Source organism: Sciurus vulgaris, assembly GCF_902686455.1.
Source record: "Sciurus vulgaris genome assembly, chromosome: 7".
Classification (NCBI taxonomy): domain Eukaryota; kingdom Metazoa; phylum Chordata; class Mammalia; order Rodentia; family Sciuridae; genus Sciurus; species Sciurus vulgaris.
In genome coordinates, this window is record NC_136467.1 from 58,288,598 (window position 1) to 58,310,464 (window position 21,867).

General features: G+C 32.4%; 1 protein-coding gene across 5 annotated transcripts in view; it reads left to right on the forward strand.

Moving 5' to 3' along the window:
* Positions 1 to 21,867, forward strand: part of ATG5 (autophagy related 5) — a 115,414-nt gene that overhangs the window by 83,907 nt on the left and 9,640 nt on the right. For all 5 annotated transcript variants that reach the window (XM_079149054.1, XM_079149056.1, XM_079149057.1 and 2 more), the window contains one exon: positions 15,078 to 15,195. In XM_079149054.1, coding sequence (XP_079005180.1) covers positions 15,078 to 15,195 — 118 coding nt within the window. The remainder of the gene's footprint in view (positions 1 to 15,077; positions 15,196 to 21,867) is intronic.

Below are 21,867 nucleotides of genomic sequence, written 5' to 3' on the forward strand. Positions count from 1 at the left end.
CTGTTTTTGATTTCTAATTTCATCCCATTATGCTCAAAGAATGCATTTTACATTATTGAATATAATTAAGTTTTCTGAGACTTGTTTTATGTCCTAACATACACTCTTTCCTGGAACGTGTTCTGGATATACTTTTAGAAGAAGTTATATTGTGTTGTTGCTGAGAACATGTTTCACTGTATCTGTTAGGTCAAGTTGGTTTATAGAATTGTACAATTCTTCGGTTTCCTCGTTGACCTGTGCAGTGTTTTTTTTTTTTTTTGTTGTTGTTGTTTGTTTTGGTATTGGGGATTGAACTCAGAGGCACTTAATCACTGAACAACATCCTCATCCCTTTTTATGTTTTATTTAGAGACAAGGTCTCATTAAGTTGCTTAGGGCCTTGCTAAATTGATGAGGCTGGCCTTGAACTTTCAACCCTCTGTCTATGACCATAACACCCTGATGTGCCTGATTTTGTCTGAACTTGTGATTCTCCTACCTCAGCCTCCCAAGCCACTGGGATTACAGGTGACAGCCTCTGAATTATTTTAACATCAGTGATGATAGTTTGCCATGCTTCCCACATTTCATTTTGTGACTAGTGGAACATATCTCATGTATAGCTCACTCCATTTATCACTGTATTTCTGATCTTAGCAGAGTCTTCTCTATTCCAGGTCACCTCTAAAATATATAATCTTCTGTTTCTTATTTCATCTTTACCACTTTCCTCAGTTATTAGACTCAATATCTTGGTAGAACATTTGTTCACTCTTTTCTAATTGCACATTCTAATATATCAGAACCATTTGCTTTTAACCCCATCTTGCCATTTTCACTTATGTCCTTTACCTTCCTAGCCGAACTATTTTTAGTGGTTCTTTGCAGATTTTTCTACCTTATTTCTCTCCCTCTAATCTATTGATTTTTACATTGATGTTAATTCCATTTTAAGTATAGCTTTAGACATTATGCTGTTCTCCAAGTTCCCAATGTTTTCTTGCTTTGTTAACTCCTCAGAATAGCCATAGCTCCCAGAGTTCTAAACTCATCTAAAATATCACCTGTCAGTAACTTTTTCTTGATCTCTCCACATGTGTCACCAGCCCTTTACACTATGTTATTCATTCTCTGCACTCTGTTTTAAAATACTTACTTCTTTCTGCCTTTGCTGTGATAGATGTAACTACAGAGTATTAAAGCCGTAGTAGCTGGAGGCATCATCTAACTCCTTCATTTTGGAAATAAGACCAGTTGGCACAGAACTGACTAGTCAGCTTGATATTTGATACTTCTGAATTTGGGTCTGGATTCTAGTTCTTTTTCTACCAAGTATCATAAAATAAAGATATTTTCTAGTATTTTATTATGGTTCTCTTGAAGTTTGTCATTTCTTTGTAAGCAGCTAACTGAATTCCCAAGGGCAAGATCTGTTTCATTTCTATCTTTATAGACAGTTTTTAGAGACTTATTTCCTCCTATAATTATTGAATTAAAAATATTTTTCTTTAGTGTTATTAAGTTATTATTTTTTAATGTAAAATTTGAATTATATTATCTACCTGTATCTTATAAAAGAAATGGGTAAGTTGAGGCCTGTAGGGGGCAGCCCAACACAGCAAGTTTTGGATATCCTGACTAAATAAGCTACTAGTCTTAGATTGTTTTAAACTTAAATTGTTTTCTATGAAGAGTTTTTAAAAATAAAATAACTTAATTACACATGTGTTTGGCCAGTATGTTGAACAACTGTCATATATAGGAATGGTAGCAATTTGATGTAGACGATTTGCTGTTTTAAATTTAGAGCACTGAACGATAGCAAATGTTATTACTATTTAAACTTTTAAAGAGCTCTAACATTTTGATTTGTCTAATAATTTTAAAATAATCTGATGCCAAATGGTATCTCTGATTTGTAGCTAGAGAAATGAAGACTTGTAAAGTTTTACTGTTATTTGAAGCTACTACAGTTATCATTAAGTGAAGCTCAACCTTTTCTCATTACAACTAGCTTGTAGCAAACTAGATCATTGTTTCACTCAATATTTCCAAGATTAAAAATGTGTTAATAATTAAAGCAAACTATAGGTGAACAACAGTAACTAACATTTATTTTGTACTTTAATGAGTACCAGATACTGTTTTAAATATTTTGCATGTATTTGTTCATTTGATCCTTACAGTTATATGCTATTACTATCCCCATTGTATAGATGATATGGTCATTGAACATGGTCTAGGCTCATCCACCTAGTAATTAGAAGAGCCAGGATTTTAACCCAGACAACACTGCCTGGTTCTATAGCCTATTCTCTTTCATATATTGCTAAAATTCATTACTTTTGTATCCCTAGCCCCATTCTGTCATGACTTTCCATTTTAGATTATATTCCAGTTTTCACACACACACCTGACTTCTTATTTATTCCTCCCTTTGTTTAGCTTCCTACCTTCTGTTCATTTTCTTCTATTAGAGAAAATACATGAACAGAAAGTAAAAATGTAATATTCTCCCTTTATGTGAAGATATTGAAACTTACTGCTAAAATTGTGGGGTGACTTGTTTGTTTTCTTTTTGCTTGCTTGATTTCACAGAAAGTTCTTTCTGTAATCATCAACTAAGCAATTTTTAGTGATTGCATCCAAACATGAACCTTCAAATTTAGAAATAATTTTAACTTTGATATTCATACATGTAGTATGTGCAAATGGTAATGCTAGAGCCAACATAATTAGTACCTCATTTTATAAGAGATTGTCAATGAGGTGATTTTAGTTACTTCACTAAAAATGAATTTTAGCTCTCTCAAAAACAAGAAGCTTATTTAAAGGCTTATTTATATTTTGTTTTATTTTATGGTTATATTTATATTTTATTTTTTTATTTTATGGTTATATTTACATCTGATGTATGTAAAAATAAACCTTAACTGCCAATTGTAGGTATGTATTTTCTTTCTTTTTCTCATTTCTCACCCCGCTTAGTGTTGTGTATCAAACACAGGGCCTCACACAGGTAGGCCAATAAGTGCTCCACCACTGAGCTACTCCCCAGGCCTCTTTTCACCTCTTATTAATTTCATCTCTCTTAAAACATCTGAAAATATAAGTAAATATAGCAAAAAATAAACTAGACTCCAGTGGTCAGTTTTAAAATTCAGTAAAAGCTTGTAATATAAGATGACTTAAAATGTTACGGCTGTTATAAATAGAGCCATTCCATAGTTAATTGTTTAGTGGTATTTATATCACTAAGAAAGAGTTGAGTGTATAAATCTTATAAGAAAATATTTTAAGTTAAGTTCACTCCCTGATTATTATTAAGCATCTCAGATTACAGTTAATGTTAGAGTTCCTAGGGAAATTGTCAACCTTGGTAATAAATGCCAGAGATAAGCTGTACCCTCATCTTGCTGCTGCTTGATTGACTTCAGTCCTCCCATTTTTCACTGACCAATGTGGTCTTCATTTTCCCAATTTACTGCTGGCTTAATATGATCCTGGCAGAACCTATCCTTAGTCCCTGTCCAAAGACTGTTCATTTCTTCACCCTTACCATTCAAAAGGAAGCCTAAATTGGCTTCTTTGTATCACTATTGCTCCCCCCCCACTTTGGCTACTGAGGTTTTAACACAGAGGTGCCTAACTACTGAGCCACATCCCCAGCCTTTTTTATGTTTTATTTTGAAAAAGGGTCTCTCTAAGTTGCCTAGAGCCTCAGCCTCCCAAGTTGCTGGGATTATAGGTACCATGCCCAGCTCATTTTTTTCTGTTCATTTTCTATCCACAGAGAATGCTAACATTCAGAATGATGCCTTTTAGGGTGATCATTAACCTATTGACAGTTTTGTGATGTCAGAATCTGCTTAATCACATATCTATTCCAATAGTGAAAACTAATTTTTTCCCTGTTCTTCTCATAAATGATTTTCATATAATATGCCAGAACACACAGCACCTGTCGGTTAAGAACAGAATTACTGGGCTTTGATTCTTAGTAGTGGTTCCTTCTTTTGGGTAAATATGAGAATTGCTTTTGGTCTGACTACTTATACTTCAAAAACAACTACTTGCTCTTAATTTTTAGTAGGTTACATATTTGGTTATCATTTAGGAATATTAGAAAAATCTATTTTGAAAGAAAAAGACTAATATCCTATTTTTTCTGACATGAGCGTGGACAATTTTGTTTGACATTTCATGTCAGGGTATGATGCTCTCTTTAAAGTATATGCCAAAGTTGTGGAGCCATACCTGTTTTTTATGTTTTATTTTGCTTTTTAATTTTTGAGGTCTTGAGGGATTTTGTAAGTGCTGAGGAGATGATATAAGTACAGGTATAAATATAGGCATATTTATGTGTACATGATTTACATTGCTATCACATGGATGTAGGTATTGACATGTACATTCTTGAAACATCTTAAGTCATTACCTATGCAGGTTGCTTCTTTTATGATGTGTTAATGTTAAGTCTCAGTTAATAAAGTCTAAAGTAAACATTCATTTATATTATCTAACTTCCATGATTTGGAAACATTTTACAGAATATATTCTGTCTTGAACAGGATGTATTTCTCAATGGTCTGCTTAAACAAAAACCATCAATTTAAATGAAGGTTGATTCTAGTTCAGGGAGCCACTGTTATAGGGATTAGAAAGGTAGGGAAAGATCATTGAAATGACGAGTCTAATTAAGTTCAACAGGATTGGATATGCATTTCAAAAACATTTGTGTAGACTGTATGTCTATCATGGGTGTGATCCTTTCATGAAACTTACCTTTCTGCATACATATGTTGTGACACAATTATGCACACAACATAAATTAATTCAAACTGAACTAGTTGTGAAATTGAGTTATACAAAATGATTGTTGAGTTCCCTCGTGAGTGATCTGTATTAGATATGTGACTGAGTTAATATAATGTGCATAAAATGTTGAGAAGTCAAATTAATGTTATTTATTAAACTCTGTTTAGTCATCCTTTACACCTTATTGAATTTGTCGTCTTTATAACATTGTAAATAGAAATTACGTTTGAAATGTAGAAAATTAATATATATTAAGCAATAGCATGTTTTCAAACCTGAATACCTAGGAATCCAATGTCATGCTTGTTCTTAACATTTTTTCTAAATTTTTCAAAACATAAATAAAAGAAGCATGGTTTATCTCCCTTATACAAATGGAAAGAATTTATTTTGCTGGTTTAAATAATGTCTTTCAATAGGTCTTCCTGTCCTCTGTTTTTCTTCTCTTCTTCTCTTCCTCTTGTTCTTTTTCCACCTTTCTGGCCCATATTTTCATATCATCTTTCTCTTCACTAACCTGAAAAGTGTTTTTATTACATAGTAGAGCATTTCCTTTTTTAATTATTCTTGAAGTTTACTTTTTAAAAGCAGAGCTCTGCTAAAGGAAAAATACCTCTATTAGCTCACATTTAAAATTCTTTTCATCATGATGAGGGTAATTATCTGTTACTTCTAAGATGTAAGCCATAGCTAATTTCTGACTCTGTGTACATGTTTAAAGTAACCTAGAATCAGCTTGGGACAGTTCTGACGTCTGCTTATGTAATGTAGCATCCGTTTTCTTCACTAGGTGTTCACTTTAGCTACAGATGCTTCATATAAAACAGGGTAGAGTAGCTTTCAAAAGGATCTACACATCAAAGTGTAACTTGAACTCTGGTTTTTACATTGTTCAAGGAATGCTTAAGGGAGTTGAACTCACAGATTTGTTTTCCCCCCATTGCATTATCCTTTTAAAGTTTTAATAGTTTTCCTTACATATTTTCTGTATCATATCATGTTTAATTGAATAGCCTTATTACTTTGTAATAGTTTAACAATGTTCACAATTAAATATTAGTGTAATTCATGTTTTGTGAAATAAAGGAGGTTTCTTTAACTGCAGTTAATTCTAGGGAATGATGGTGCCACTTTTGGAACCCTAAATAAAATTCTTTGAATAAAACATCATATTTCATATTATAATACTACACTTTCACTCATTTCTGTAGTTTGGTTGATATTTATTCACGAGGTAAAATTTGCCATCTTTTAATACTTGGTTTCCGAAAGTATTTAAAATAACTGCTGTGATTGTAGTTTTAGCCACAATATATCTTCTTTTGCTAGTGAATTCTTAGATGTAGAATGCCTCTTAGTCAACTTCTTTCCAGTCTCCTCTCCATTTCTCATATGGATAAATTGTCACTGAAATTAAAAAAGAATTAATCTTTGATGTATTTGGTCCTCTCAGAACCCTATTGAAAGGTCACCACTTAAATAACAAAATATTCATCTATTTTAAAATTGCATTATGAAACCTATGATTTGACTTGCTGATCTGCCTCTTTGGGGTTATTATCTTGAATACTGTTGCAATACATCAACTTAGTTCAGATTGTCCGTACAGTCCCCTCTTCATATGATATATTACAAAAATTTGAATTTGGGGGGGAAGATAGGAACTTATATTGTAAATAATAAAGTTCCTAGAATAGGCCATGTAAATAATAATGACATTATAGCCTGATATCCATTCTGTAAACACTAACCTGCATTATAGCATTGTTCTTTTTTAATACCAGACTCTAATGCCAGAATTTGCAAGAAGTGTTCCCCCTCACTGTATAGTTCTTCCTTCTACTGTATAGGTCCCAGCAGTGTGAGTTTGAATCCAGAGATCCCAAGATTCCTAAGCTTGTAATGAAGGAAGAAAGAAGACAGATGAGGAATTTCTTTACCCTCACTGGTCAAGGTAGTACCAGGAAAACTCAAACTATAGGAATAATGAGTCCTTAATCTGGACAGTTTACCAATAAGGACATTTCAAATGATCCAGAGACTGTTTGGTCCCTGTGTTTCATATTACCCCTTAATTGAAATTATATATTTCAGCAAACTTTCCTTTTTTATATACACTTTTTTTTTTTACTTTATTTATTATTATTATGTTTTAATGTGGCGCTGAGGATCAAATCCAATGTCTCACACGTGCTAGGCAAGTGCTCTACCATTGAACTACAACCCCAGGCCCCTCTTTTTTTTTTTTCCCCAACTAGCAGTTTAAAAAAATTTTTTTTTGCTTCATTTTAATTTTTACAATCTGAATATTAAATGAGTTTTGGTAAATAAGGCAGAGTTCCTTAAATTCCCACAGTTAAAATAGCTATGATGCTATACTTTTTAGGGGGGGATAAAACCTATTTTTCTGAATCGATGAGGATAGAAATATTTCTCTGATGTTTTGTGACTGTTGACCTTCCTTATTTGTTTTTATTTATATTTTTCATTTTTGAAATATAATGATTGTTTTTAAAGAACTCACATGTAAAACAGACTTATGGTATGATGTATAGTTATAAATTGAATAGAAAGTTTCAGCCAGCATCCCAGAAGGAATTTATCATTCATATGAGTAATATTTTTAGCAAGAACCAGCAGTTTTATTAAAATCTAATTCCAGTATTATAAAGGTCTCTCCTAAAGAATACCATGCAGTGGTTGGTAGAATATTCACAGAGTTGTACACCCATCAGCACTACAAAATTGCAGAGCATTTTCATCACCTCTAGAAAAAAAAATCCTATACCCATTACCATTCGTTCATCATTTCCCCCTCTCTCCAGCCCCTTACAAGTATAAATTTAATTTCTGTGTCTTCGTTTTTGCCTATTCTGGGCATTTCAGATAATTGGAATCACATAATATATGACCCTTTATGCCTAGATTCTTTCACTTGCATATTTTCATGATTTCTCCATGTTTTGGAATGTATCCATACTTCATTCCTTCTTACAGCCCAGTAATACTTCATTGTATGGTGATTTCACATTTTGTTTTCCCATTCACCAACTAATAACATTTGGATTGTTTCAGCTTTTTGACTATTATGAATATATGTTGCTGTGGACATGTAGAAGTTTTTGTGACTGTATATTTACAGTAGATTTTTATTTCTTGGTTGAATATTTAGGTGTAGAATGCTGGGTTGTTGATAATTTTTTGTTTCATCATTTGAAGTACTGTTAGTCTATTTTCCAAAATAGTCACACCATTTTATGTTTTGTATACAGCAATGAATGAGGGTTTTAACATCCTTCCAACGTTTATTTTCTGTCTTTTTAATTATAGCAATCTTATTGGTTTTGATTTGCATTTCCCTAATGACTGATGAAACTAAGTGTCTTTTCATGTGTTTGACGAGTCCTTTGTGTATCTACTAGTGAGAAATGTCTTCAAATCCTTCACTCATTTTTAAGTTGGGTTACCTCCTTAAGAATTCTTTATATATTTTGGATATTTGTCTCATCAGATACATGGTTTGCAAGTTTTTCTTCTGTGGGTTTTCATTTTCTTCATGATGTCATTTGAAGAAGAAAAATTGCTAATTTCCATCAAGTACAGTTCATCTTTTGTTGTTGCTTGTGCTTTTGGGTTGTCATAGCTAAGAAAGCATTTATTATTTATCCAAGGCCACAAGGTTTCCTCCTGTGTTTTCTTCTAAGTTTTACAGTTATACTACATTACTTTTTTCATATATTATTCATAGTAGTCAATGCTATGTTTTTAAAATTCCTTGATCTGCAGATTGTATCAACCATTAGATCTGTATCACTTGCTTTTATTTGCTACTTTAAAAATTATTTGTGTCAGAAATAAAACAATAGATATATGTCATAAACTTTAGCGTGCACTATATAAATCTCTTAGCGTAGGCTCAGAAGGATGTATTGTTGCAGAGTTTTCATTAGATCCTGGTCTGAGTTTAGACCCACTGAGAAGGAAGATACTTGACGACATCAAAACAGAATTTTGCTTTTGAGGTCAGCACAGCTGGTTTTACTCAGACATTTCCTCCTGCTAGTTTGGTATCTTTATTTGTATAAATTAAAAGTGCTTCTTAATTATTTTACTTAAGTGTACCATAAAGATAAGTTCACATACAAAAGTACCCTTTGACTCTTAAGAAGAAAATAATTAACATTAATCTTGTATTAGTATAACATTTTGGTGTGACTTTCAATGAAGTTAGCAAATAATTTAAAGTTGTTATTTAAAATGAAATTTTAGCAGGTTGGGGTTGTGGCTCAGTGGTAGAGCACTTGCCTAGCATGTGTGAGGCACTGGGTTTGAGTCTCAGCACTGCATATAAGTAAATGAATGAAAGTTCATCAACAACTAAAAATAAATTTAAAAAATGAAATTTTAGCTGTGATTCTCAGTAGGACTTTGAAATCTTTTGGGAAAAAATCTTACAGGAATGAACATAATTATTACTAAAAATCATCAGTCTTGCACCTTTACATGTATCTTCTTCTTTGACCATTCTACTAATAATTTTATATACAAAATTTAAAAGCAGTATAACTTTTTCAATAAATATTCTTATAAACAGTATCAAATTGATCTCAGTCCCAAGGTAGGTAAATAGTACTTTTCTGTAGTACATAACTTAATGAACGGATATGAGGAGGGCACAAAGTGTTGCTTATGTTTGCCCTTAGTATTTATGTGACAAAATGTATTTAGTATTCTCTAGACCAAATTATAATAAATACAATAATTTAAATAAGACAAAATTCAAACTTCAAACTACATGTGTGAATTTAATTCTGATGTGTGCTTTTCATATCACAGTCTCATTTAAGACAGTACTACTTTGGAGATTAAATGTCCTTTACTGTAATAATGACAGCTTTTCAAATGTTAATTGTTAGTTTTTTAGTGTTGTCAGGAATATTAAAAATGAACTTCAGACTCTTCCTAGCATAACTACAGAAAGTGCTTATTTTCCAGTCTCCTTATTTCCCTCCATAAAGTGGCCCAGACTCCTCCAGTTCTCCTCCCGGTTTCCTCACTTCCCGTCATGAGGCTGTTTACTGTAAAGGTCTTAAAACATTAGTTTTTAAATGGTCTGTTCTTTTTATTTAATGAGGTATTGTAATTGTCAATATTCTTCAGCAAATTTTAATGTGAACCTTTTTTGAAAAGCATGTGATGCCAAATTTGACATGCATTATGTCTTAAGCCAAATATGCATGTGACAGTTTGAAGCATATATCAGATGTCACTGGTAATGTCTACCACATATCCTGTGTAAACCTCAGGTTTCTTTGTCTTTGTACCACATATTATTATTCTAATTAGAAAAATATCAATGGAAACTGATGGATGAATACTATTATTTTTCATTCTGTAACTGGCACTGTAACAACCAAATACTGTTAACTTTCTTTGGTTACACATTTGATGATGTTTAAAGAGAGGAATGAAAACTACCTCTTGCATTAGAATTTTATATATATCATATCATTTAATTATCACAACAGTCATTCAAAGATACAAGTTTTCCGCATTCTTCAGATTCAGAAACAAAACTCCCAGAGTTGGGTGTAATTTGTCCCAGGCATACAATAAGTCATATTAGAAGTTGAGCTTCCAACCAAGCTTTTGTTCATTCTACTACATTTGAAATTCTAATCTCCCTATGCTGTGGTCTTTAGCCTACGTTTTCTTATCCACTGATTTCTCTCAAGTATTGTTACATTCCTGCTGCCTTGTGAGTACTGAAATGGACTAACCCTTTCTCCATTAAAAACAAACAAACAAAAACCTGTTTCAAGTTATAGCTTGAAATCTGTCTATATTCCCTCCTTTGTTCTCATCCTGTTTTTAGAATTCCTCACTGTTTTAAAATTTTACATTCTACTGTACTTAGCATGTTTTACTTTATACCTATTGGTATATCTTCCATTCTTAGAAAGTAAAGTTATATAACCAGTTATAATTTGTTTGGAGATTGAACCCAGAGGCGCCACTGAGCCATATCCCCAGCCCTTTTTTATATCGTATTTAGAGACAGGGTCTCGCCGAATTGCTTAGGGCCTCACTGTGTTGCTTTGATCCTCCTGCCTCAGACTCCCAGGCTGCTGGAATTACAGGTGTGTGCCACTGTGCCTGGCTGTTTTTATTCTGAGATAGGGTCTTGCTGAATTGCCCAGGTTGACTATGAACTTAGGATCCTCCTGCCTCATCCTTCCAAGTCGCTGGGATGATAGCTGTGTACCTGTCCACCTTTTACCATTCCTAAGTTTTACTGCCTTCTGTGTCACGCATCTCCTGGACATATATTAAATTTTGTCATTATCTGATTTAAAATTTTTTTTCTCTTTTATAACTTGTTTTCACAGTTTCAGTGAATATAATTTCCTGTTGCTCTCTAATGAGATTCTTCCTTTTTAGTCAGTGAGCATTTATGTGCCTTTCTTGCTGTAAATTCTTTTTTTGTGTGTAAATTGTCATTTTGAACAAACCAACATTTTTAATTCACATTATATCTTGATAAGATACATATGAGCAAAACAGCAGTTATCACTAATGCTCACATAGTAAGAGTTAACTACATGATGAGTATATTTTGTAATCATCATTTTGTTTTATGTTAGTACATAATCCATAATATTGAATAAGCTTCCACTGACTGTTAAGTCACATTTAATAAAGGCAGTAACTGTATTTTGAACATTTAGTATGTGCTAGGCATTGTTTAATGCCTTACCTGAATTAACATGTATAATATTTACTAAGAACCTTTGAGGTATATACTGTTAACATCCACTAATTTTTGTTTTAAATAACTCTGGCAGGTGTGTACTGATAAATCAGATCCATTGTGGTTTTATTTGCATTTTCTTAGCAGGCAGTGGTGTGTTAAACATATTTTCATGTGCTTATTTACCCTCACTATATTCTCTAGTAAAATGTCTGCTTGAGTCTTTTGCCCATATTGTAATTGGATTGTTAGTTGTTGTTTCAACTTTTGAGTTTTTTAGCATGTTTTGTATACTGTGGGTTTAAGACCTGTGTTGGAAATGTGATTTGTAGATTTTTTCCTCTCAGTCTGTGGCTCATCTTTTTCAAAAAACTTTTAAAATTATTTTTTAAAATTTTTGTCAGTGTCTTGCTTAGTTGCCCAGGCTGTCCTCAAACTGGCCATCTTCCTTCCTTCCTTCCTTCCTCAGCCTCCCCAGTAGCTTGGGATTATGGCATGTGCGCTATGCCTGTCTGTGGCTTATCTTTTAATCATTTTCAGGCCCTTTTGCAGAGGAGATGTTTATTTATTTATTTTTTTTAAATAAAGTCCAGTTTATTGGCATTTTCTTTCATGGGTCATGATTTTAGTGTTAAGTTTAAGACTAGTTTTGAATAAGTCCTGAAACAACTTTGCCCTCCTCCATATTAATAAATATTAGAATATAAGTTTCTGAATTTTATCATTCTGGGGTTTTTGGTATCCAGATAAATGAACTTTAAGAGATTGAAGGTAAAAGGAAATAAAAACTTAAATCTACTACATTTGGGTAATAATAAATCAAAATGTGCACTACAGCATTCTAAAATTGTGGCATTGCTGGTGGTTGGTTGTTGGTGTGTGTTTTAAGTTCCAAATTACTATGTGCCATGAACTTGTGCATCTTATTATTTCAAAAACTCTACAATGTAGACATCATCTCCTTTAATACACATCTTGTTTGTGTACCTGTGTGTGTAATTATTCTTATTTTTCAGTTGAGGAAACTGAGATTTAGAAAAATTAAGTCATTGTGTCCGTGTTTTCATAACAAATGACAGAACTCTTTTTAAGAAGTGCCTTTCATTTTTTAAAATGTTGCAGTATGTGCCTTATGTTTCATGTTAGATTTGAACTTGATCTATGTGATTTATAAGTTTATAATATGGTTGGGCCTCTTATATTGTCGATGCATTTTCTAATTTCCAACTTACTAGAATAAATCAGCATATGTTGTTATCAACATTCATCTTGGTTAACCTAGTTGGCTATGTTTGGAATAGGCTTTTCCTTGCATTTTATTCTGTAATAAACGCAAGTAGCACTTTGCTGAAAGTATTCTTGGTACCATCTATAGAGCTTTCTCTGTACCAAATAAAACACTTCATTTTAAAAAGATTGTTGAATACATTTTTATAATAACTGCTCAGGTTTAGGAGAGAGTGAGAAAAGGAAAGGTACAGAGAAAGAGCAGGATAGTTTTCCAACAGTGGGGTTAGAGGGCAATATCTGTTTTCTAATAATGTAACTAAGATTACTTAACCTTTTTGTGGAGCATGTTGTTTTCAGGCAGTTTTATCATAGCTCAGCCATCTCACCATTTTGTAACTAATTAGGATTTGTAAGAGATCTTCAGCTTCTTGAAGAGATTTCTTTGACTTTGCTTTTTTTCGGGTTGGACTAAAGGAGGAACATTTTGAGTTTTTTCTTTAAATTGGCATGCATTTCTGCCACTCACTTTCCCACTGTCTATTGGTCCTGGTTGTCATCACATGGGCTCACTTTATTCAGCTGGCCTCTCACCAGTCATTCTGATTTTACCTCTTAACCAAATCGTCATCCACAGCAGTGCTTTCATGAGCCTTTAGAAAAAGTCTCTTTCATCATGTCACTTCCTTTGCTAAAAAGTCTTTAAAGCCTCTTCATGGCCTAGAAGATAGAAATCCAAAGTGGGTGGTAGATATTTTAAATTATTTCTGTTTTCCCTATTCATTTCTTTTTCTTCTCAACCTCCCTAACCCTTATTATCTTTATGTAGTTAATCAATTGCCTGGACATATTATTCTTGGTTTCGACTTGTATGAAAAACTGTGAACTTTACGGACTCTTTTTTGAACCCAGGGCCTTGTGCATGCAAGGCAATCACTCTGCCAATTGAGTTATATCCCCAGCCCTGGGCTCCTTAAACTGAAGTTATCAATCTTATTTTTTAATTCCTATAGATTTTAGTTAATGTAGTGAATTGAGGTATAATCAATGCATATTATCAAGGTTTTAGATATATTTTAGTTTATATCAGCACTTAAAGCTAGATTTAAAAAAATAAAAAGCTAAATCTATAACAGTTATGCCAGAGATATATTGTGGTGTACCTCTTTGATTAAAAAACAATAACAAGTATGAAAAATGGTGGAATGAGACAGCCATCATTACCCTTTGTACATGTATGATTACACGAATGGTACAAATCTACATTGTGCACAACCATAGAAACGAAATGATGTACCCCATTTGTATACAATGCAGTCTTTAAAAAATTTAAAAATAATTAAAAAACAATAACAAAACAAAACCTCATGTACAAACCTCTGTATTTAATGTTTTGGTATTTTAAATTATATTCTTATATAAGGCATTACTTTGTTCTTACTAGTTTTTGTTTTTTTTTTACTCCAGGAAACTTAAAATTAAAGCTTAACTTCTTAAAATGAAATAAAAGTAAAGAGGAAAGAGTTTTTAAAAAATATTTATTTTGTGCTTGACATGATTCCTCACTTATTCCCACAACCCAACTCAAGAAATATGGAATGTTGTAAATTAACAGTGAAAGGAACATGGTGCAAGATCATAAAGCTCATAAACAACAGTGTTCTTCATAGTTCCTGATTCCAGAGCCTCTTACTCAGCATGATGAGGCCTCCATTGTCATTGAGGTAGTTGAGGAAAATAAAACCATTTTAAACATGGATAAAACTGGAATGATTAGCAATATATGATGACATTATATACTATATATTATCATTATTATACTACAGAATTTTGGTATTTGATATGTTCCCCCAGTTATCCAGAAATTCTTTTATAAGGCATTTTTTAAGAATTTCCTTCTCCAGTGCAGTATTCAGCCAGGTTTTATTTTTGCATTTTGTTACTCTCTGTAATCAGACTCCTTTTTTAAAGTTACTGACACAAAACCACTTTTATCCATATATTCTTGTTTTATATTATTTTGTTTTTTAATACCTTAACTTTTTCAAAGAGTCCTGGCTTATTGTTTTTAGAATGGTCCACCTCCTGGATTTGCCTGATTATTTCTGGTGTATTAGATTTATATGAATTATCTCATTAAACATGTTTCCCAGTGATACCACATCTGTGATTTTGTGTACTTCTGACTATACCATATTAGAAAACACCAAGTAGCAAAATAAAATTTAAGATTTTTTAATCTATAGGTAGCAGAAGCAAAAATTTAATTGCTTGTATCATGTTTTACTTTTTCAAATAGACAACAACTGAACGCCCTTTCATTCAGAAACTGTTTCGTCCTGTGGCTGCAGATGGACAGCTACATACACTGGGTGATCTCCTCAAAGAAGTTTGTCCTTCTGCAATTGCTCCTGAAGGTAATGTAATTAGCAACATTAAAACATTTCATTTTCTGTTTTAAATCCTTTTTAAATTTTTAAATTTTTATTCATTTATTTTACTTTATTTTGATTTCAGAGATTGAACCCAGAGGGGCTTAACCAATCACTGAACCACATCCCCAGCCCATTTTATTTTTTATTTTGAGGCAGGGTTTTACTAAATTGTATAGTGTCTCCCTAATTTGCTGAGACTGGCTTTGAACTTGGAATCCTCCTTTCTCAGACTCCTGAGCTGCTGAGATTACAGGCGTGCCCCACCAGGCCTGCTGAATCCTTTCTTAATGAAGTAAAATAAGCATATTTAACACAGGTTATCTCAGGAAGATATTTTCAGTATCTTGTCGGGGGAAATTGCTTGTAACAGAAACACTTCATTGAAGCCACTGATTCTCTTTGGCAAAATAAAATACATTGTTTTTAAATTATCCTCTTACCACATCTCTGATGTTGTGGGTCTTTAAAAGAGTTTCCGTAAATTTGAGGGGGGGGGAATATGCATACAGACATACAGTTTAGTATTTCTTGTCTGAAATGATTGGAACCAAAAGTGTTTGGATTTTTTTCACCTGGTTTTAGAATATTTGCATAAGTATAGTGAGGTGTCTTTGGGATAGAACCCATGATTAAACATCAAATTCATGTGTGTTTCATATTTATACCTATAAACATAGCCTGAAGGCAGTTTTATACCATATTTTTAGTGTGCATGCATTTTGACTGACTTACATGTGGTCAGGTATGAAATTTTCTACTTTTGCTGTTAATACTGGTTCTCAAAACATTTTGGATTTTGGCATTAGGATTGCTCGTTATATATATGATATTTGTTTTTTTCACCTAATCATTACCATGTTAGCTATTGATTATATTAAGGAGAAATTTTCAATAGCATATTACCATATTGCATAGACTTTTATTTCTTATATATATAAACAAAATTTAACTTGGTACTTTAAATCCTAGTGGAAAGAGGTAAGGTTTTGGTAAATATGAAAGTAATATTGCAGTAATATTACTTTTATTATGAATATATTTTAAGTTAGGAGATTTCAAGGTTATTTACATGTGTATATCTGTATCACAGTTCAAGAATCTAAGTTAAGTAATTTTCTTAAGAAGTAGAATTAGGAACAGTGGGATTGGGGGAGAATGTTGATATTCAGCCTAAATGACTAAATGAAAAGTATGCCATTCAGATTATGCTCATATTCTCTCTGTGAGTATAACATTTTTCCTTCATCAAATATGCTTAACTATACTGGCATTTCTGTCCATATTTAGCACTTCTTAAAAAGACTCAATGGGAAGCGGCATCTGAAAGGCCATCAGAATTCATACCAGAATGGATTAAAGAAATAGACCAATGACCACTCCTAAAAATTATTGAAGTAGGGAATTCATTCACTTTTAAAGTTATGAATATATTAATGTATCATTTATTTTCACTGTGAAGTGTTAATGTATCATTTATTTTCACTGATCTTTAGACTACATAGCCAGTGTTTCTGATGGTCTCTTATACACAGCCTCATATCTCTAACACTAGAATTCTTTCTCTATACATTATCACCTCAAATCATATTATTTATAATTAAATCATGTCATTATTAAATTGCTGAGGGAGATGAGATCCATAGTGGTATTTTAAAGAATATTGGGGGGGGGGGTACTTTTATTAATTAAGAATAATTGAAATTGAAACTTAAGTTTAATATTTAAATGCTACTTTATTGTTTTTTCCTACTTTTTTTTTAACAATCTTTTCAGAAATGGATCATTTTAAATTTCTATTTAAGGTCCTTGTTTATTGAGGCCGTCACAGTGAAAATGAAAACCTTAGAAGAAAAATGTTCAGTAATGATCTATCACCCAACCAGTGCAGTTGTCAGCATACACAGAATGATCTGTAAATCTTAGTGATGGGTATAAGGGATTCTCTCTTGGTATACTAATGTTATATTTAAGATGTACATTTAACAGTTCTTTTTAATCTGGAACAGAACTTTCTTGAAATTTTGTTTTTGTGTTTTGGTTAATTATGAATTCATAATTTCTATTAACTTTTATTTCATGGTTGCCTATTTCTAGACGTATGTATTTGGGTAGAGGAAACTTACTAGAGAAGAGTGGAAAGAAATTAGGAGTTAATTTTGCATTTGACATCTTTGAATAGTCATAGTAGAGCCTTCCATTTTTCAGTCTCTTAATTTTTCATCTCTTAGCTTCTTAGAGAATTAGGTTTTAGAACTCAAGTCTTCACTGTTTGAACTGTTGATTTTTCTACTTTACTGTGGTTGCCCATTTTCAATTTCTCTTCTTTAAAAAAACTTTTAAAAGTTGTTTAAAATATAGTTTTTTAAAATATAGTTTTAAACAACTTTTAGATAGCTTAAAATATTATTCTGAAACGCTGGTATTTTCTTGTCTCTTCATTCTGTGATTTTTTTTTTGTTTTTGTTTTTGTTTTTTTTTTTGTTTTTTTTGTTTAGCACCTAAATCTTATCTCCTGTTCTCCTTTCTGTTATCATTCCCTGGGTGATCTTGGGAACCTGAACTTCTACTGTGTTTGTTTTGTTTTGTTAGTATTTGTTAGTATAATTTTATCCACTCTTCATGTTAAATTTATTAAAATTATAACTGTAAACATCAGTCATAAAAATGAAATCTGTCTGATGCCTCTTATCACAATGTGTTTTTCATGCTCACTTTTGCCATTCTTCCACTCAAACTAAATAATACATAAACATGGCCTTACACAAAAATAGCACAAGAACGTGTAATGCTATTTACTCTTGAAAAGATTATTTATTCTCTCCTACGTTTCTAGCCTGCCCTGTTGTACATCCTTTTCTAAAGAACAGTGTGATTTCCCTTGTAATGTTTGAAGTTGGAGCAGTGAGGTGACTGATTTAATCCACACACCTACCTCTTAAACTACATATTCTTCAGCTGGTACTAGAACAACTAGTACTTGTCTTTGTATAGCAGAATTATGAGCAAACAAAGAAAAACAAAACCGCCTCCTTAAAATTGACTTTATAAATTTTGTATGAGTACAGTTCTTTTCCTTTAAAAAAAATTTACAAAGCTCTAAAAAACAAAAACATAGACCAGTTATAAAACTTGAAAAAAATACAAGACTTTGAAGGCTCATGGTAAAACATTGTTTAATGTTTTAGGTGAGTACCTTATAAACATCTCAACCCTCAATATAAAATGCTCGTATTAATTGAAGGACTCAGAATTCATTGAAATGACAAATAATACCTACAGTTTTAAGGTGCTTTTCATGGCATATTTCATTCCAGAAGGAAAAACATATTTTTCCTGACACCCATAGTTTTTATTTAGAAAAACTTTTGTCTTGGCATCTTCCTTTTCTTACTTCATAGTTATTTTTAGAAAATAATTGTTGTTTAAAAGCCTATGGAGAATATCCAAAAACACTAAGTCACTCTTTTAGTAAGAAGTGTTTACTATATGGTTCAGTGCACCTGTAATATTGTAAAATGTAAAGTATTTTGACACACCTGCACTCTAGTTGAAAGGGAAAGACTTTAACATTGGGTGTGTGGATAAGAACTGACAATCATCAGATGATAAAAAGAGAAAGTACTTGTAAAAGTTATGTGGCGCTATTGTCTACTACTACCTACAAGAAGTGATTCAGCCATGAAGGAATATTTTTTAATTTCATCATATGGAAGTATCATGTACTAATATTTATGAAGACGTGCTTTAGGTCATTGTTCTCATGAAGTAAGTCATTACGAATTGTTTTGTGTGTTTCTTTTTTGATTTGCAAGTGGCTAGGGGAGTTAGCCAAGTTACAGGTAAGAGTAAGTAACCAAAGGTGAGCTCAGGTAAATTGTTTTTGTGGTTTCAGCTGTAGTTAAAATGACTCAGATCTAAGCCTCTGTACCAGACCTGAGGTGCAATATTTCTTTCTTTGTTCATTATGAAAAACATGTTAAAGTATCAGTAGCAAAAATTAAAAATCATAGCAGTTTGCTTTAACTATGGAGATTACAAAAGATATAAACTTTGTCTAATTATATTTCATTTTCCAGACTTCCAATATAATGTATAAACACCTGATAAGCCAAGATTATCAAGTGTTCATTCTAATTTTTATAAATTTATTTCAAGTTTCCATTGATCAGTTCTCCATAAGTGTTGGGCTGCTTTTAATCTTATTTCATATTTGACGTTGGACAAGTGGAGCACATATGTAAGAAAAGACACAAGTTCATGGCAAATTAGTAAATACTAATATCTTTCCCACCAAGAAATACACTCCTGTAACCACTTGGTTTTCCTCTTTCAATTTCTGGCCTTCTTCCTGAGAATATGTTTATTCCTTTCTCAACTACAGTGTAACTTTTTGTTCCCATTTAACGTTACAAGTTTCATTATTTTTCATTCATTTTCTTTACATTGTATATACTTTCTTGTGTACTGTGGATACTACAATGGGTAAATTGTATAACACAGTTCCCTGCAGTTCAAAGTTGTGGTGCAGTTGAAGTGGATAGAAAGATGTGCAGCTGTAATATGTGCAGAACTGGGGATATTCAAAGCATATTAGGAACCACCTAGAAATCGTAAATGAAAGATGAGCAGAAATTAGATGAGAAGGAGAGAGAAGATCAGGTCACATATACCCACTGTAGAATCCCTCATCAGCTACCCAACCGCTGGTTGCTGGCAGGCATATGTGAGCTAAAATGGCTCTACTCTATTTGCTGAGGGAGAAATGTTTTCCTTCTTTCCCTCATTTATGGGCATGAAGTGTTCATCACAATCAGAATTGTTGGAAAGGTATTGAGAAACTAAGTGAAGCTGAGACTGGGAAATTAGAATACTCCATTTAGTCAGTTTAACTTACATTAATTTTAATATGCTTTATGAGAAACCATAGAATTGTAAAAAGTAAGAAAGTGTGGCATATTCATACTTTTTTCTCCTTTGCTCTATATAATTAGATTGTGTGATGAAGTGAGCTAAATGTTGTGATTGATTTTTAGTTACAAAGCAATTAGGGATAAAACATCTAAATATCATGCTGACCTTATGAGGTAGAACCTCCAAGTGTTCAGGTAGTTGATTGATAACTTACAGTTGTCAGTCATCTGCATGGTGAATCTACCCCCCAGAAGATTTGGCATTTCAGTTTGCAAAGTCATGCCACAGAAACATAGGACTGCAGTTCCCTGGACCTCCTCAGATTGAGAGTTTATGATAAGCTAATATTTTTTATAATTTCAGTAATACTTTCTGCACTCATTTAGAATTTGAATTAGAATGAATAGTGTCTTTCTGTATCTTCATCTGGTTTGAGTTGGGAAAATGGTTTTAATGGATCCAGGTTACTTAGTTTATAAAACAAGGATGTTTCCTGTTACTGTCTCATAGTTTGGTTATAGAATTTAAATAAACCAAAGGTATTTTTGCTGTTAGTCTCCAGTCTTGGTTTTGTTTTTATCTTATAGCTTTGTTAATGGTTAAAAAAAAAAAAACAAAACAAAAAACCGAAAACTGTGCTCATGAAATTAGGGAGTCAATTTTAAGAAAGTTTTGTTTTTGTTCATAATTCTATACAAAATATTAGTTGGTGATATGGATTTATGATGAACTCTACATGCGAGCCAATATTGAAGCTACTTATATAGGTAGAATATCTGAAATTATGGTAAGAGTTCAATGCCATTGATTTACTTCTTTAGAAGTTAACTTCTGAACACAATTAGAAATACTAAAACTGTGGTTCTAGTAAAGAAGAAGCTAACTTATTTCACTCGGGTATCTCCAGTCATTGCATCATCTTTGTGCAACTTGATTATCTCATGTAACTTGTTAAAATATATAAAAACTATTTAAGGCAAGAGGCTATGGCATGCTATTGGTACAAATGAAAGTTTTTAATTGAGAAGATTATAAATAACTGATCATTCATTTATTTAGTGCTACTGCTATTCACATGTAACCCTGGAAGGTATATTTATAACTTTACTGAGATAGTGTGACCTCAACACTGAACTGGCTCTCTAGTGAGAGCCTTGCTTTTTTGGACTCATCCTAGCACTTTCTGCCCTAACTGTTCTCATTCCTCATTGATATCAGTCACAGTGGGAATTCTAAAAGTTTTCAAATATACCCCTATACAAGATCTGCTAGAGTTGTGTTTAAATTTTTTAGGTTAGCTTAAATGGGTAATTATTATATATTTCTCTTAAATTTTTCATAAATTCTAAACTTCAGTGAGTCAAGTTCTTTGCCTTAATTACTTCATTCTCTCTCCATCTCTGTGCTTTTTCCCACACATGGGCACCATTGACTAATCTTGGTGATGCAGAATCTCTTAATTTAAGCCCATTGACATATGTCTTTTCTAAAATCAAAGAAAGAACTGATTATTTTCATTTTCCATTAATGAAGATGATGAGATTACTGGACCTAACAAAAGATGCCTCTGATTTCCCCTCAATTATTGTACTCTATCTTAATCTCAAGAAGCTAAGTGAATTAACCTAACTTTCCCAAAAGTGGATAACAGACTTTTGCACAACTAATATTCCATCTTTAGCATAAAAAGCAAAATTCTCTTGCCAAAATAATATATGCAAACAAGAAAAAGCAAGTCATCGC